The sequence below is a fragment of the Myotis myotis genome, unplaced genomic scaffold (assembly GCF_014108235.1).
Source record: "Myotis myotis isolate mMyoMyo1 unplaced genomic scaffold, mMyoMyo1.p scaffold_m19_p_5, whole genome shotgun sequence".
Taxonomy (NCBI): domain Eukaryota; kingdom Metazoa; phylum Chordata; class Mammalia; order Chiroptera; family Vespertilionidae; genus Myotis; species Myotis myotis.
Window position 1 is genome coordinate 44,026,076 of NW_023416357.1, and position 14,087 is coordinate 44,040,162.

The 14,087-nt window shown below is 43.1% G+C and overlaps 1 protein-coding gene across 2 annotated transcripts; it reads right to left on the reverse strand.

Annotated features, from left to right (window-relative positions):
• Nucleotides 1-329: 329 nt before the first annotated feature.
• ANKRD34B (ankyrin repeat domain 34B) lies at nucleotides 330-12,089 on the reverse strand. Of its 2 annotated transcripts, XM_036310647.1 has the most exons (5): nucleotides 11,843-12,089; nucleotides 10,865-10,986; nucleotides 9,067-9,149; nucleotides 5,682-5,763; nucleotides 330-4,404 (listed from the first exon to the last, which is right to left on the reverse strand). In XM_036310647.1, exon 5 carries the CDS (start codon nucleotides 4,379-4,381, stop codon nucleotides 2,870-2,872), a length of 1,512 nt encoding a protein of 503 aa, XP_036166540.1. In that variant the 5' UTR covers nucleotides 4,382-4,404; nucleotides 5,682-5,763; nucleotides 9,067-9,149; nucleotides 10,865-10,986; nucleotides 11,843-12,089; the 3' UTR covers nucleotides 330-2,869. The 2 variants fall into 2 exon arrangements, with proteins under 2 accessions (XP_036166540.1, XP_036166539.1); XM_036310646.1 differs by lacking the exon at nucleotides 5,682-5,763.
• Between the last annotated feature and the right edge of the window lie 1,998 nt (nucleotides 12,090-14,087).

The window sequence follows — 14,087 nt, forward strand, 5'->3', positions numbered from 1 at the left end:
CAGAAGTATTTTTATTTATTACTTGAGGCCCAGTGCACAAAATTTGTGCAAGGGGCTTGGCCCTTGCAGCCCCAGCTGCCTCGGCCGGCCCTCGCAGCCTCAGCTTCATCCAGAAGGTTGTCCGGACGGTTGTTCGGTATAATTAGCATATTAGCTCTTTTTTATATGGATTATTATTACTTTAAATATATTTTTATTGATTTCAGAGAGGAAGGAAGACGGAGAGATAGAAACATAAATAATGAGAATCATTGTTCGGCTGCCTCCTGCATGCCCCCTATTGGGGATCAAGCCCGCAACCTGGACATGTACCCTTGACTGGAATTGAACTCGGGACACTTCAGTCCATAGGCCAACGCTCTATCCACTGAGCAAAACCAGGTAGGGCTAGAAGTGTTAACTATTATAGGGCTGAAGAGCTTTCTCATTAACAAAATCGAATCCACTTACTGAATAAATTAAATTGGATGGACCTAGAATTTCCATATTGTTGGGAGCATGCTGACTGCTATGCATATCTTTGTATTCATTGTTTCAATCATAGTATCTTCTCTATAGTGAGCAAAATACTCTTGGAATTTTAATCCTGGTAATATATCATTTGATTTTCAAGTTTCTCACCACCTTAGTTCATGCCCTTCTTCTGCTCCTAGAATTTCAAAACCTAATTCTTCATAACTTCATTCTTCACACTCAGAGATACCCTGAGTATTTCTACATACATATCTGATTCCTGTTGCAAACATCTGTGACTTTCCATGGGGATGCCAGTGATATATTCTACTTAATGGAATGAAAAATCCCATAGGATGGTTTTACAGTCAGGCTCACACAACCTCATCTCCTAAGGGTTCTTGGGATTGATAGAGGACTACAAATTCTTCTAAATGTGGCCAACAAAGTTTTAATCCTACTAAAATATATATATATTTATATTGGGATGAGAATAGAAACAACAGTTTTTCTTTCATAGTTTTCTATTTACTCAAAGTAACATGTGGCACAGCTTCTCTTGAGATTATGTTGAAATATTTATCATTAGTATTTGAGATAAATAAAAAACAGTGATAATTAAAATAACATTTTAAAACTTTATTGATACCATTTTATGAACTAATCTATTTACATACTTTCCAGTCTGTATCCTTACAACTTAAAGCGAAGCACTTTTCTCAATATTAGAACTTGCAAAAAAGGATTTAGCTGCCTATAAACACCAGGTACAATTCTATGTTCTGAATAAAAATATATTTCTAATATAATTAATATTAATGTTCTTCAAAACATTAAATGGAACATCTCCAGGCTTTTTCCCAAATAAAAGCCACAAGAAATTAAATACTTACTATATACATTATAACTTGCTTATAACAAATTACCAAGAAAAGCATGATGCCCATTGTCAGGATCTCCTTACTGACAAAAAGCAAAGAAAGTTGTATATGACAACATCAAATTAATACACTCAGGTTCTGTATAGTTTGATTTATTCTGTGCTGTAAACCGCTAGATTGAAATAAAGATTTTTTTGTATAAACACCATATTTTGAAATTTTATAGATAATGTAGTCATTTTATAATAGTAGCATGGTTTTCATTTATTTTGTTAAAAATTATTCACAGTATTCGCAGGTCATACAATACTACATTTTTGGAATGTCATACTAAGGAAATTATCCTTATACATCCTTATTATAGAAATGTCTAATAATTATATATTAGAAATAAAGACATTGTTTAATATTGACTACTTAGTACATTTTGTAATTAAGTTTCTACTGACTTTCTTAACTTTAGCTCACCTAAGCTAATAATCAGGTGGTTTCTTTTTTTCTTTTTCTTTTTTAATAAAATAAAGCAAGCAGTTAGTTTCTATTTGTGATGAACCTCAAACTTTTGGGATATTTTTGGGATTGTTTTTAGAAAGACAAAAATAAGTAAAGAGGAATGTTTTTTAACTTTAAAATATATTTTCATTGGGAGCGTATGGATAAACTTCAAAAAAATTAACAGGAATTAAAGGTATGGAAAATGAAGAATTCCATTACATTTTTGTTTAAATGTTTAAAAAAAACAAAGCAAAGCAAAAAACAGCACACAAACACTTGGCATAGATTATTACTACCACGTAAAACTTACCTACCATTTAACACTGATTAAGCTAACAACAGGAACATTAGTTTCTCTGTCTACTATAATGATTGACCATTAAAATTTTAACTAGATTTTCATCTACCTGCAGTCAACATTATATTTTATTGATTTCAGAGAGAGGAAGAGAAACATCAATGAGAGAGAATCATTGATTGGCTGCCTCCTGCACACCCCACATTGGGGATGGAGCCTGCAACCTGGGCGTGTGCCCTGATTGGGAATGGAACCATGACCTCCTGGTTTATAGGTCGATGCTCATACACTGAGCCACGCCGGCCTGGGCAACATTTTTAAAGAATCAGTTCATCCTTTTTTTGTAGTTTAAGCTGATAGATCATAGAACATTTCATAGCTGTCAGTATTTTCTTTTAGACTTTTTTGGGGTTTTTTTTAGTTAATCTTCATCCAAATAATGGAGCATATATTTTCCTTTGCTTTTCAGAGAAAGTGGAAGGGAGAGAGGGGGGAGAAATACGTTAGAGAAAAATACTTTTAACTTTTGAGAAAAATACTTGTAACTTTGAGAGAATTCCCTAACCGGAAACTCTAGAGTATTTGTGTCCACAGTGTCTCATATGACACACATGTTGATCCCCCTAATCATTATGGACTAACCAATTACAGTATTTAAAAGGATGAACATTTGAGATTTCTTCTCTAGTTGTATATTTCTCTGATAAAGACATATGAACAAAATACGTTTTCCAGCCATCTCTTAAAAATTTACTAACTGCTTGATTTGTTCTGTTTGCAATGACTGTCTCCTTAACATTTTTTTACTTTTAGGGAAAATAGGTACTGTTGGCATAAGCACTTTTTGACCACAAGAAAGAAGGCTGGGAATCTTGGTGACACTGACATCTGTGATGGGAGGGTGAGGACTCACATTTAAGGGTGGCAGAAATCCTGGTCTGGTTTGGGGAAAACTGTGATCTGAAGGGAAGGCTCCTGACCCACGCCTTTCTAACACTGCATGGTTCCTCCTGCTCAGGGGGCCTGGGGGGATAGTCTCCGACAAGTCTTTGGACCCTGACAACAAGGAAGGAGTTGGTGAGAGGATCTTTTTCTTTCCGGTAAGTGCTTTGCCATCCTCTGAAGTTGTAGGGATTAGACCAGCTGAGAGCTGGGAATCGGAGCTGTAGTGGTTTGCCCCTGAGTTTCTTTTTTGAACTATACTTCTTAAGGTGGAAGCAAATACTGTCTGGTTAGAGTCCGGGTCCTGGTCAATAGGGATTTCAATGCATTGCTGATTTCCTTCTGAAAAGCATGACTGATAATTCATTTCATCATATGACGTCTTTCTTGAGCTGGCCTGATCAAAGGCTCTTAGCAAATGTGCCGTGTCTTTTATGTCAATACTTTGGTGCCTAGTGATGAACCGCTTGGAAAGTGCCAGCCCATTGGTTTTGTAGGATAATTCTTCCTCTGGGGTAATATCCTGGAGCTCCTCTTGCAAAGAGGCCACTCTGTTCATTAATGAGGGGGGACTCTTGACCCAGGGTGGCTTGGGCCCATTAAGGGCCACAGCAGGCTTCCTCACAGGAGAGCCCAAGTCCCGGGAATCATCACAGCTTCCCAAGAACTCCACATCATTAAAGCCAAAAACTCTCATATCAGTTTCAGAAGAATGTGAAAGTGGCATCGAGACTGTTTTTATGTCTATTTCTGAAGGGGTGACACAGGTGGCTTGGGAATGACACCCATCTATATCCGAAGGAGGCATATTTAAGTACTGCTGGGTAGTGTGCCTGCCAGAGGGCGATTTCGCTGTTGTTATGATAATGACCTCTTTTCCTTTAGCCTTGCAAGCACTAAGTAGAACTTTCAGGGTCTCTTTATCTTCTGAATTGAGAGCATAAACAAGGGCTGAGTAACTAGAATGGTCTTGCAAGCTGAGGTCGGCCCCACTCTGTAGGAGCAAGGAAACAACTTCAGGGCCAGCTTTCTCTAAGCAAGCATGCATCAAAGCGGTTTTCCCAGACTTGTCCTGTATGTTGGGATCAGCATTGTTTTCTAACAGGTATTTAACCATTTTGGCTTTACTGACACTCTGGTGATCCACATGTTTGGTCTTACAGGCGATCATTAAAGGTGTTTCCCCACGGTCATTGCTCTCATTGATGTAGGCGCCGCCTTCTAGCAGGAGTCTTGTGAGGCGAAGCCGGCTCAGATGGACTGCTTTTATCAGGGAATTTCCATCACTTGAAATTTCTACACCTTCATCCATCTTCAAAAGTCAGAAATCAATACCTGCTTATCAAAGAAGATGAAGACCAAAAGATTAGCCAAAATCAATGTCCTCATTTATATTCATGTTTTTGCATACAATTTCTGAAATATGTATGGAGAAAGAGGACATAAATGAGATTGTCATTAATAAGTACAGGACAAAATAGTGAATTACAAAATTAAAAAATTTTAGACTAGTAACAAGCTTTAGGAAGTTACAAACTAAAATTTACTTTTAGAATCTTCACTGAATACTTATGCTGTAACACCAACCTAGTACTGTATACATATTCCATCTTACAATAAATAAAAGTAGTATCATACAAAAGAACATGTGAAATATCCCACATTAATTAAATAATAATCAGCTTTTTAATCCAAGCCCTTTAATCATGAGACAGTCAAAACAAAAAGCAAAAGAAAAGGCCTCTTACATGAAAAATACAGAGACCAGAACAAACAGAATAAAAGCAACTTGGAGGTTACAGATATTAATTAGTCAGGAAAATGAAAACTGCAAAAGCTCATTATCCCCAAAGGGATAAGATGATGTAACCAAGAAACAACAAGATTCTATGGAAAAGTGAATAAGATCCAGAGACTCTTCAGCTTATCTCCTGAAAGCTCCATCATATGTCATTGTCAATATTGACCTTTCTTTATTCATCCAATTTTTCAAAAATAAACAATTAATTTACTTAAGAATCATACACAAATGGGAAACTGAAGAGAAAAGCAAAAAGGAGTGATTAACAAAATCAAGAGGAAGTTATCTCGTGGGGGTGGGGTGTAGAGAACAATAAAATCTGGGAGGGAGGCCTGGGGAATTTTAAGATTCAGGTAATGTTCTGTTTCTCTCCCTGTGCAGCATGGATATAGATGTCCATTTTATTATTGTTTTTTAAAACAGTACATATTTCACATGTTCTTTCGTATGATTCTACTACTCATCTATTTATTGTAAAATGGAACATGTATACAGAACAAGAGCATAGCGCTTCTATAGGATGTTTCATAATTACGTTTTACAAAGCGTCTATCACATCTTAGTTTTTACAACATAGTTCAGTTTTTGTGGTAGTACCAACAGCATTGATGCCTAGATATTCAAGGAGCTTCAGCTACTATGTTCCTGAAAGGCGGCATTCAAAAGAATATCCTTACTAACTTCCTCATTAGTATCATTCCTGATGCTAAGCAGAGGACAACTACTCAATATACAAATACATAAACACAATGAAAGTGAATGCTGTGATCTACTTTATGATCTACTGAAGTTATTCCAGAGCCAGACATACCTGCAACTCAGGAACTTAGGAATTTTAGGACTGGCTGACAGCGTGGGTCCCAACCCAGAGGTCTATTCTGAATGCAAAGCATCTGAAAAGAGCTCACGTGAGACAGTGATTCAAAAGAAACCTTTTAGCATTTTTAAACTACAAATGTGTTTAATAGGATTAAAGCAACAGGATTTAGAGAAATGATTGGAACATAATATTAAATATAGAAACCACTTAGTAACTGCAGTTCAAGAAGAAAATGGTATCAATAATGTAAAAACACTGTTGACCAAAAGCAGCATTTGAGAAACAGATACTCAGATGAGAACAAGTTCTCAGATACCACATTTTAATATTATACTCTCATGTAGTTTTTAGTATTGGGGCCAATATTGGTTTTTTTAAAATACTTCTCTTTTTTTGCCTACATCACATTCTAGTCTATAACTTTTTAAAAAATCTTTATTGTTGGAAGTATTACATATCCCCTTTATCCCCCATTGACTTCCTCCAGCCCACTGCTCCTCCCAACCCAGCACTGTCTGCGTCCATGGGTTCTGCATATATGCATAGAAAGTCTTTAGTTGATAACTCTTTTTTTAAAATAGTCTTATAAGAAACTTTGGGATTTTTAAACCTTTTCACCTATCCTCATGTAACAGCCGTTCTCCACAACACTAATTCTGACTACTTTCTGTCACAACTTTCCTTAAAGCTGGCATCAGGAGGTTCTGGGAGATGAAGGGGAGCTGGCAATGTACTGCCTGCTGGGGTGCCACACCGTAGTCCTATGGAAAGGGAGGGTGCTGTGGGCTCCAGGGCCTCAGAGAAGCTGAGCTATCCCACCACTAGCTCCTGGCAACCAGTGAATCTATCTGCCATGTGGGCGTAGGCAGACTCTCTACCCCAAGAACTGGAGGACTGTCTAGCAAAAACAACTCCATGAGGCTTACTAGTACTCTTTGTTCATTAAAAAACCCCTGGATTGTTGGCGTTGGTGGTGGTATTGCGGTGAGCATAGCTGCCTTCCAAAAAACCCCTGGATTGATCACTTTTTAGAACTGTTCACATTTAGTAGAGCAATTCTGAAAATCTTTAAACATTAAATTTTTCAGAGGAAAAAGTTGTCAAACACTTTCTTCTCCACATATGAACATAGCTGGTCTCCTAGTGTCTCATTTGTAATCAGTACCTTTTTGGAATAATGCCCTTGTCTTTATCTATACCCTCATCCTCTTTCACACTTGGTTCCTTTATCTTGCCCCAGCCATTTGCACAGCAAAAACGCTGACAATGAAGTTTGACTTATTTGCTCTTCCTAAAGGTAAGTCCTACCTGTGTGTGACAAGACCACTTCTTTCACCCACAGTTCTCCTAGTTCAGAAATGGCCTTGTCTCCTATCCCAACCTGTGAAACCCTCACTGAACATTAGGTGCTGACATTATCTTCACATTCAGTCAGACCCTTGGTTATAACCTAGCTTATAAATGATCCCCAAGTTCAGTTTTGCCTTCCCAACAGATAACAGTTCAGCTAGAGAATGTCTAGGGGTTAGACAGACCCAGATTTTTATCCCGACTCTCCTACTTACTAACTGAATGCCCTGCTCAAGTCTCTTAGCCTCAGAGCCTTGGGCTCCTCATCTGTGGAAAGGTAATCAGATAACATTCATCCCCTGGTGAAATCAATATCTACAAAAAGACTTTCTTGTTGTGCCTTCCTATCACTGCACTCTTCTTTTTAAAAAATTTGATCCCAGAATTTAGCCTTCTTTTATTTTTACCATGTCCCTAATCCACAGCCTACTTAAATAACAGGTAAAATATTTACAATGGTTTTTTTTAGGATGTGCAAATAATGTTCCCTAAACATAAATGGTATTTACCAAAATATGGAATGAAACTTTTAGGGAAAACAGGTACTTATAAAGAAAATAGGTACTTATAAAGAAAACAAGCATATTTTCTTTATAATTTTCTAGTGCAATAACTTCAACATTATTATAAGATTTTAATTGTTAAACAGCTGGATAAATTGTCTTTTTAAAAAATGTCTTTATTGATTTTAGAGAGAGAGGAAAGGAGAAGGAAAGAGAGAAACATTGATGTGAGTGAAACATCAATCAGTTGCCTTCCACATGCATCCCCACCAGTGACCGAACAGGCAACCTGGGCATATGCCCTGACTGGGAATTGAACCAGCGACCCTTCAGTCAGTGCACGGGACAATGCTTAACGAACTGAGCCACACTGGCTGGGGCTAAATTGCTTTTTATTTTAAAACTAGAGGCCTGGTGCATGAAATTCAGCCTGGCCAAAACAGGCTCTCCAACATCTCCGAGGGGTCCCAGATTGTGAGAGGGAGCAGGCCAGGTAGAGGGACCCCACTGGTGCATGATCGGGGCCGGGGAGGGACGTGGGAGGTTGGCCAGCTGGGGAGGAATCACGGGAGGGCTCCAGGGTGTATCCAGCCAGTCTTGCTCAGTCCCAATCGGTGGGACCCCAGCAGCAAACTAACCTACCGGTCATAGTGCCTTCCCCCTGGTGGTCAGTGCACGTCATAGTGAGCAGTGGAGCAGCCTTAGCATATCATTAGCATATTACGCTTTGATTGGTTGAACGGACAACTGGATGACTGGACACTTAGCATATTAGGCTTTTATTATATAGGATTAGAACATCTTTAAAATCACTTGCAATTCATTATGGTGTATTTACTATACTCATTTGGTCCTCTCTCTATTCTCAAGATGCCACTAAAATTACAATTTTGTTATTTTAAAAATGAAAAAGATACATATCCTAAAGAACAAAGAAAACTGGAGGACACATATCAGGGGAGCAATTTCAAACAAGCTTTGGAAACAGAGCAGGAATGGTGGCGTGGTAAACTGCCTTCGCATTGCAGAGGCTGCAACAGAAATTACCAGGGAGATGAGCAGGGAACCAGCTTACCCCTAAAGCCCATGAAGTTTAGGACGCAGAGGCCCTAAGTGACACAGCAAGTGGCAATGAGGCGCAGGGCTGAAAATGAGAGGATCACTCAAAGTCTGGGAACAGAACAAATGGACCCCAGGTTCTTTACCCCACCCCAAGTAGCAGACTCTTTTAGGCAAGAAAACAATGGTTTATTCTCTGAACAGATTGATCAAAAAAGCTCTAAACCTCATGGCAGCATGCTGAAAACAGAGGGATAAAGTGAGAGTCTACAGGCTGAATGGTGCACCCACCCCAGCTTTCTGCCCTGCTACCTGAAGACTGGATGCCAGGCTAAAGAAGTCAAAAACACTGGATCTTAGAATTATGACCCCTTTTAAAAACATCTGACAATAAATGAAGCAATTCAAACCATAACTGCATTCGCCTCTCCAGACACCCACTCTACATGGAAATAGAAAGTTACCTGAAAACATTATTCAAAATTTCATACTTCACTTATGCCTTTTCTCCCGCTGGATGCGTTTTCTGTCAGCCAGCTGTCAGTTCCTACGAAGGAATCAAAGCTATTCAGTTATGTAAATACCAATAATTTGTTGCACTCATCTCTCCCATTTGGAGTCTAGCTTTTTTTCATTCCTTAAGGCATCCCTACAGTGTTTGTTCAGTTAATCACATTTCACTGATTATGAGTCTTGTAAAAGTGGGTCCTATGCGTGGCAACCCTCTGTGTTTGCAGGATGCAGCCTGCCCTGTAAGCATGGCTGGCATAGGAAGGGAATCGGCATGCACCAGGTCAGGCCCCCATTCTGTGCAGGGGAGGAGGCTGCAAAGGGAAAGGTGGGAGCTCTCCCAAAGTCATTCCTCTTATTTGCCTGCACCCCAGGGCTTATGTAGAAGTTCCTGTGTCCTTTATCTTATGTTCCCAGTTTCCCACAGAGTAAGTGCCTGATTCGTGTGGTGTCTAACTCCCCAGTGCAACATGGGCTGAAGCACTTTAAAAGTCATCTTGGAAATGGTAGGCTTGGCCTTTCCTGTGGTGTTTTCTCCCTGTGCCACCTCCAGTTTTCCTTTCATTTGGAGAGAAATGTTATTTTCCTTTGAGTCTCTTACTCCACCTCCCAAAAAAGGATTGTGCCCCCTCTCATAATGTCAGCTGTCTGACATGGTGGGGGAGGGCACCAAGGGGGTGGAAATTAACAAATGCTTGCCCCTCCCTGCCTTTGTGCTGCCCACAAGGGGACAAAGCCAGCTTAGAGAAGGCAGCAGGCTGTGTATCAGAGGTCTAGGCTTTGTCTCTTCCCAAGTTACCCACCCTTGGGAAGCTAATGCTCTGAGCCTCCGTTTCCTCATCCCTAAAATGGGGATAAAATCTACTTTATAGTAGATAATTGTGAGGATTTAAAAGACCCTAATACACTGGTCTCTTAAGACTTCAATAAATGTCAGTTTCTGAACACCCATCACTAAATGAGAATCCTCTGGGCTGGTGGGGTCTGACACTGACAGGCAAGGTCCCTATAACCAAAGGGCAGAAGAATCACATGAAGAGTTTGTTAAAAAGACTCCAGTCTCCACTTCCAGATATTCAATAGGGGGTGCCATCTATGCCCACTTGGAGAAAATCCTCATTCCTCATTCCGTCACCCACATCCTATGTGCTACCAACCCCTGCTCAGGATCCCACCAGGCTGCCTCTGGCATCACCTCCCAATGGTCTGATGCTCAACTCCCCTGCAGGAGTGAAGGGCAGGGATGGCTGCCACAGCCTAGATGTAGAGGGAGCCCACAGGCCCAGAGAAGAGTACAGCCTTGAATTAGATGGACCAAGGACTGGAGGCGTGCTGCCCTGCCCTGCCCTCCCCAGAGAGAGCTGCAAAAATTCAGAGTCCCAGCAGACAGCCCAAGGCCAGGATGCAGAGGTCAGCTGCACCTGGAATGAAGCAACTCTGCCTGCCACAAGCAAAATATGTCTCTTCCCCACGCAAGGAAAGGGAGCAGTGTCAGAACAAAAAATGCATCCGAGATTGCCCCAGGAAATGTCATGACCTGCCAGGAAGAGTGTTTTACCCTGGCACCAGCTAGTAAATATTTAGTAACTGTTCAAGGGAAAGAGTAACTGGTAAGGTTTACCCTATTTCCCACATGTACCCCCAAAGGGCTAATGTCTTCTCAAACTTACTTCGCTGTCCCCCAAGCCTCTGGGCCTTGGGCCAGCTACACCCCCACCCCAGAACATACACATAAGATCAGCAAAACTATACCTCCAACTGTCAGGGATCCAAGCTGTTGAGGATTCTGGCAGCGTCTCCACAGACCCAGCCGGCTCTGGGAACCAAGCTCCTTCAGTTTTTTTTCAGAGTGCGGTGGGAGCGAACCCCAAGTGCTGTCGGAGAAGGGCAAAGGAAGGTGACTGGGGCGACAGCGCCGGGGCACGGATGGGGGTGGGGTGCGCGTTTCCTCGCCTGGTCTCTGAGCTAAGCAGGCAGGCCATCTACGAAATGGGGTTCAGCACAGAGCCTCCCCAAGCTGCCCTCCCGGAGGACGCTGCCCTCCCTTAGGAAATGGTATGCCCGAGGAGAGAAGCCATGGCCTCCATCCCGGGCAGGTGCACCTCTGGACCCCTGCTCTCTGGTAACGAATTCCAAGGTTTTGGTGCCAAAGCTGTACGCGCCGGAGAGGCGCCGAGTCCCAGCTGCCCGCCCCTGTGTGGCTCGCGTTTGTGAAGCCAGTGGCTGCAAACAGCTCCGCAGCCCCCAGCTCGCCCTCCGCGACCAGCCTGCACCTCCCACAGCCCCGGCGCCCCAGGCACCTGCGGAGACGCGCCAAGTCCGACCCTCCGCCCCGCACGCTCCTGCGGCCGAACGCGCGCCGCTCGGGCTGGGCGCCGACCCGCATTCTCCCAGACATCCCGCGGCCACGGGCGGCCTCACCGGTTCCCGGCGCGGCGAGGAGAGAGCAGGCGAAACCCGCATCCCGGCGGGGTCCAAGCTCGAGCCGCCGCAAAGCCCGCGGTGGCAGGGCTGAGTCTCTGGACAGGCCCCTGAGACCCGGGGACCCTCGATTGGCGCGGGTCTCGGGGTGCGCGGTTGGTGCGTCTCCCAGGGCCTGGAAGCCCTGGACGCGGCGCACAGAGGCCGCGGGGCCCCGGGCCGTGCCCTCATTGCTCTCCTCCCGGCAGCCCACACGGCAAACCAAAGTTTCCCCAAGTGCAGCCTGCAGAGCGGGCGCCGCACACTGACCTGGGACGCGCTGTCGAGTCGCGGCGGCACCGCCTTCCGCCTCCCGGGCTCTGCTAGGACCCTCCGCGCAGGTGACCCTAGGGCGCCCACCCTGTTGGATTGTGGTCTTCGGCGGTTCAGTTCGCAGATGCTGGTAGGTGCCACCCGGTCCCCGCCCCTGTTCGTCTGAAAAAGACAGGCGGCGGCTGGGAGCCGCGACGCGGCCGAGTGGGGGCCCGGAGGCGCGCGCCTCGCCAGACGCCCGGGCCTCGCGGCGCTTCCGCTGGGAGTGGCTCGCCCGCTGGGGCTGAGCTGCTGGTGGGGGCTGCAGGTCAAAGTCGATCGGATTGCGGGGGGGGGGGGGGGGGGGCGGGGAGCTCAAGCCTCACAAGCTCCGCCTTCTGTCGCCAGAAGAACCCCTCCCCACTCAAACTGGTCCCTGGGCTTTGGCCATGCCGATTTGGCCCAGAGAACGGACCGCAGGGTCTTCCCACTGTAGAGAGATGGCCACCCCTACTTCCCGGCTCCTGATCCCCCCCCACCCCCGTTCATATCTTTGTTTTTTCCCAGTTCATATCCCCCACCCCCACCCCCTCACCGCACCCCACCCCATCCCGGGCTGATTCTGGTGTGACTCCCTCTAGGTAAAGCCAAAGCCTCGCTTCTCATTGGGGTATTGGTGGGAGCAACCGTCCCTGTTTCTATGCGTTTATAACTTTATACACTATTATTAAATATTAATATAACACGAACAAAATTTCACAAAGTACATTCTACGTGTTAAACCTCACTAGGGACAAAAAAGAGGAAATTAAGTAGAAGCAACGCTTTTTACTCCATTTATCAGGGATCGACGGGTGGGGAAAAGACCATTTTCTGTTGTTCAGAAAATGTTAATCAAAACTAGTTTGTAGTTTTGAGTCCTCAAAAGGGGAAAGTGGGCTTATCTCTGGGTAGGCTTCCTTTACTTAGGAAAACAACCCGCTGAAATAGACTCTTTAGTGAATATCTGTAAAGAAAGTTCACAGGATGTTTTAACCCAGACTTAGGTTCTAGGGACCTAGAATCCTGGATCTGTGTCCAGCGAGGGGAGATTGGAAGTTCCTGGGGAGGATGCGGCAAATCTGCATTGAAGGCACAGATCTCCTTTCTCCCATTAAAATAACAGAAAGTTTCTATTAACTTATAGAACATATTTAATGGTGCATATTTCGCAAGTTCAATGATTTTGCACAAACTGAGGCATCATTTAGATCAAGAGACTGAACATTCAATACCAGCATCTCAGAAGACTCCCTCATATCCCTCCTTTGAGGAGGCAGGGAGAGTAGTGGCTTCAACCAGCATAGATTACTTTTACTTGCATTTGCACTTGATAGCAATTGGATCCTACAGAATTTCTCTGTTGTATGGCTTTCACTAGGCATGTTTAAGAGTTCCATACCGTCTATGGTAATAGTTGGTTCATTCTTATTGCTGTATAGTATTCCACTGTGTGAATGTACCTCAATTTATTCATTTTATCACTGACAGACATTTGGTAATTCTCAGGTTTGGGACATTACAAATAATGCTGCTAAGGACATTCTAGTAGACGTTTTTGGTGAACATATATACACATTTCTGATGGGTACATACCTAGGAGTTGAATTGTGAGTCTAAAGCAGGCATATTGCCAGCTTTTCAAAGTAGATGATGTAATTGTCATTCTGATTTTATTAGTTTTCTATTGCTGATTGTAACAAATTACCACAAACTCAGTGGCTTAAAACAACATGAATTTATTCTTACAGTTCTGGAGGTCAGATGTTTCAATTGGGTTTTATGGGACTAAGATTGTAAAGTGTTAGCAAGGCTGTGTGTCTTCTGGAGGCTCTAGGGCAGGGGTGGGCAACCTTTTTGTGAGTGCATGCCAAAACCAGCAAAATCTCTGACTCAAAATTCTTATGCGTGCCAACCCTAATTTTTTGAGAACATGTTACGCCTACTTGATATCTCTTAAGGTGTACGTATGTGAAGAACCTTGAAGAAATAATAAAATTCATTCGAGTGACAAAAACACAGTATATGATGATGAAAAATATTTATTTTTTGATGTATACATGGACACTGATAGTCTGACAGAAAACTTTATGACTCTGTTTGATATTATCAGTGGGACTTTTGCTGCTGCATCACTGATGACAGATTTTACATCAGGTTTATATTTCGTGACCTTCAGAGATATGCACGAGCTACTACTTTCATCCGTCAGGGTACTCCTATT

Excerpts from the sequence above, each read along its gene's own strand:
- ANKRD34B (XM_036310646.1), bottom strand. The coding sequence starts at position 4,381 with ATGGATGAAGGTGTAGAAATTTCAAGTGATGGAAATTCCCTGATAAAA.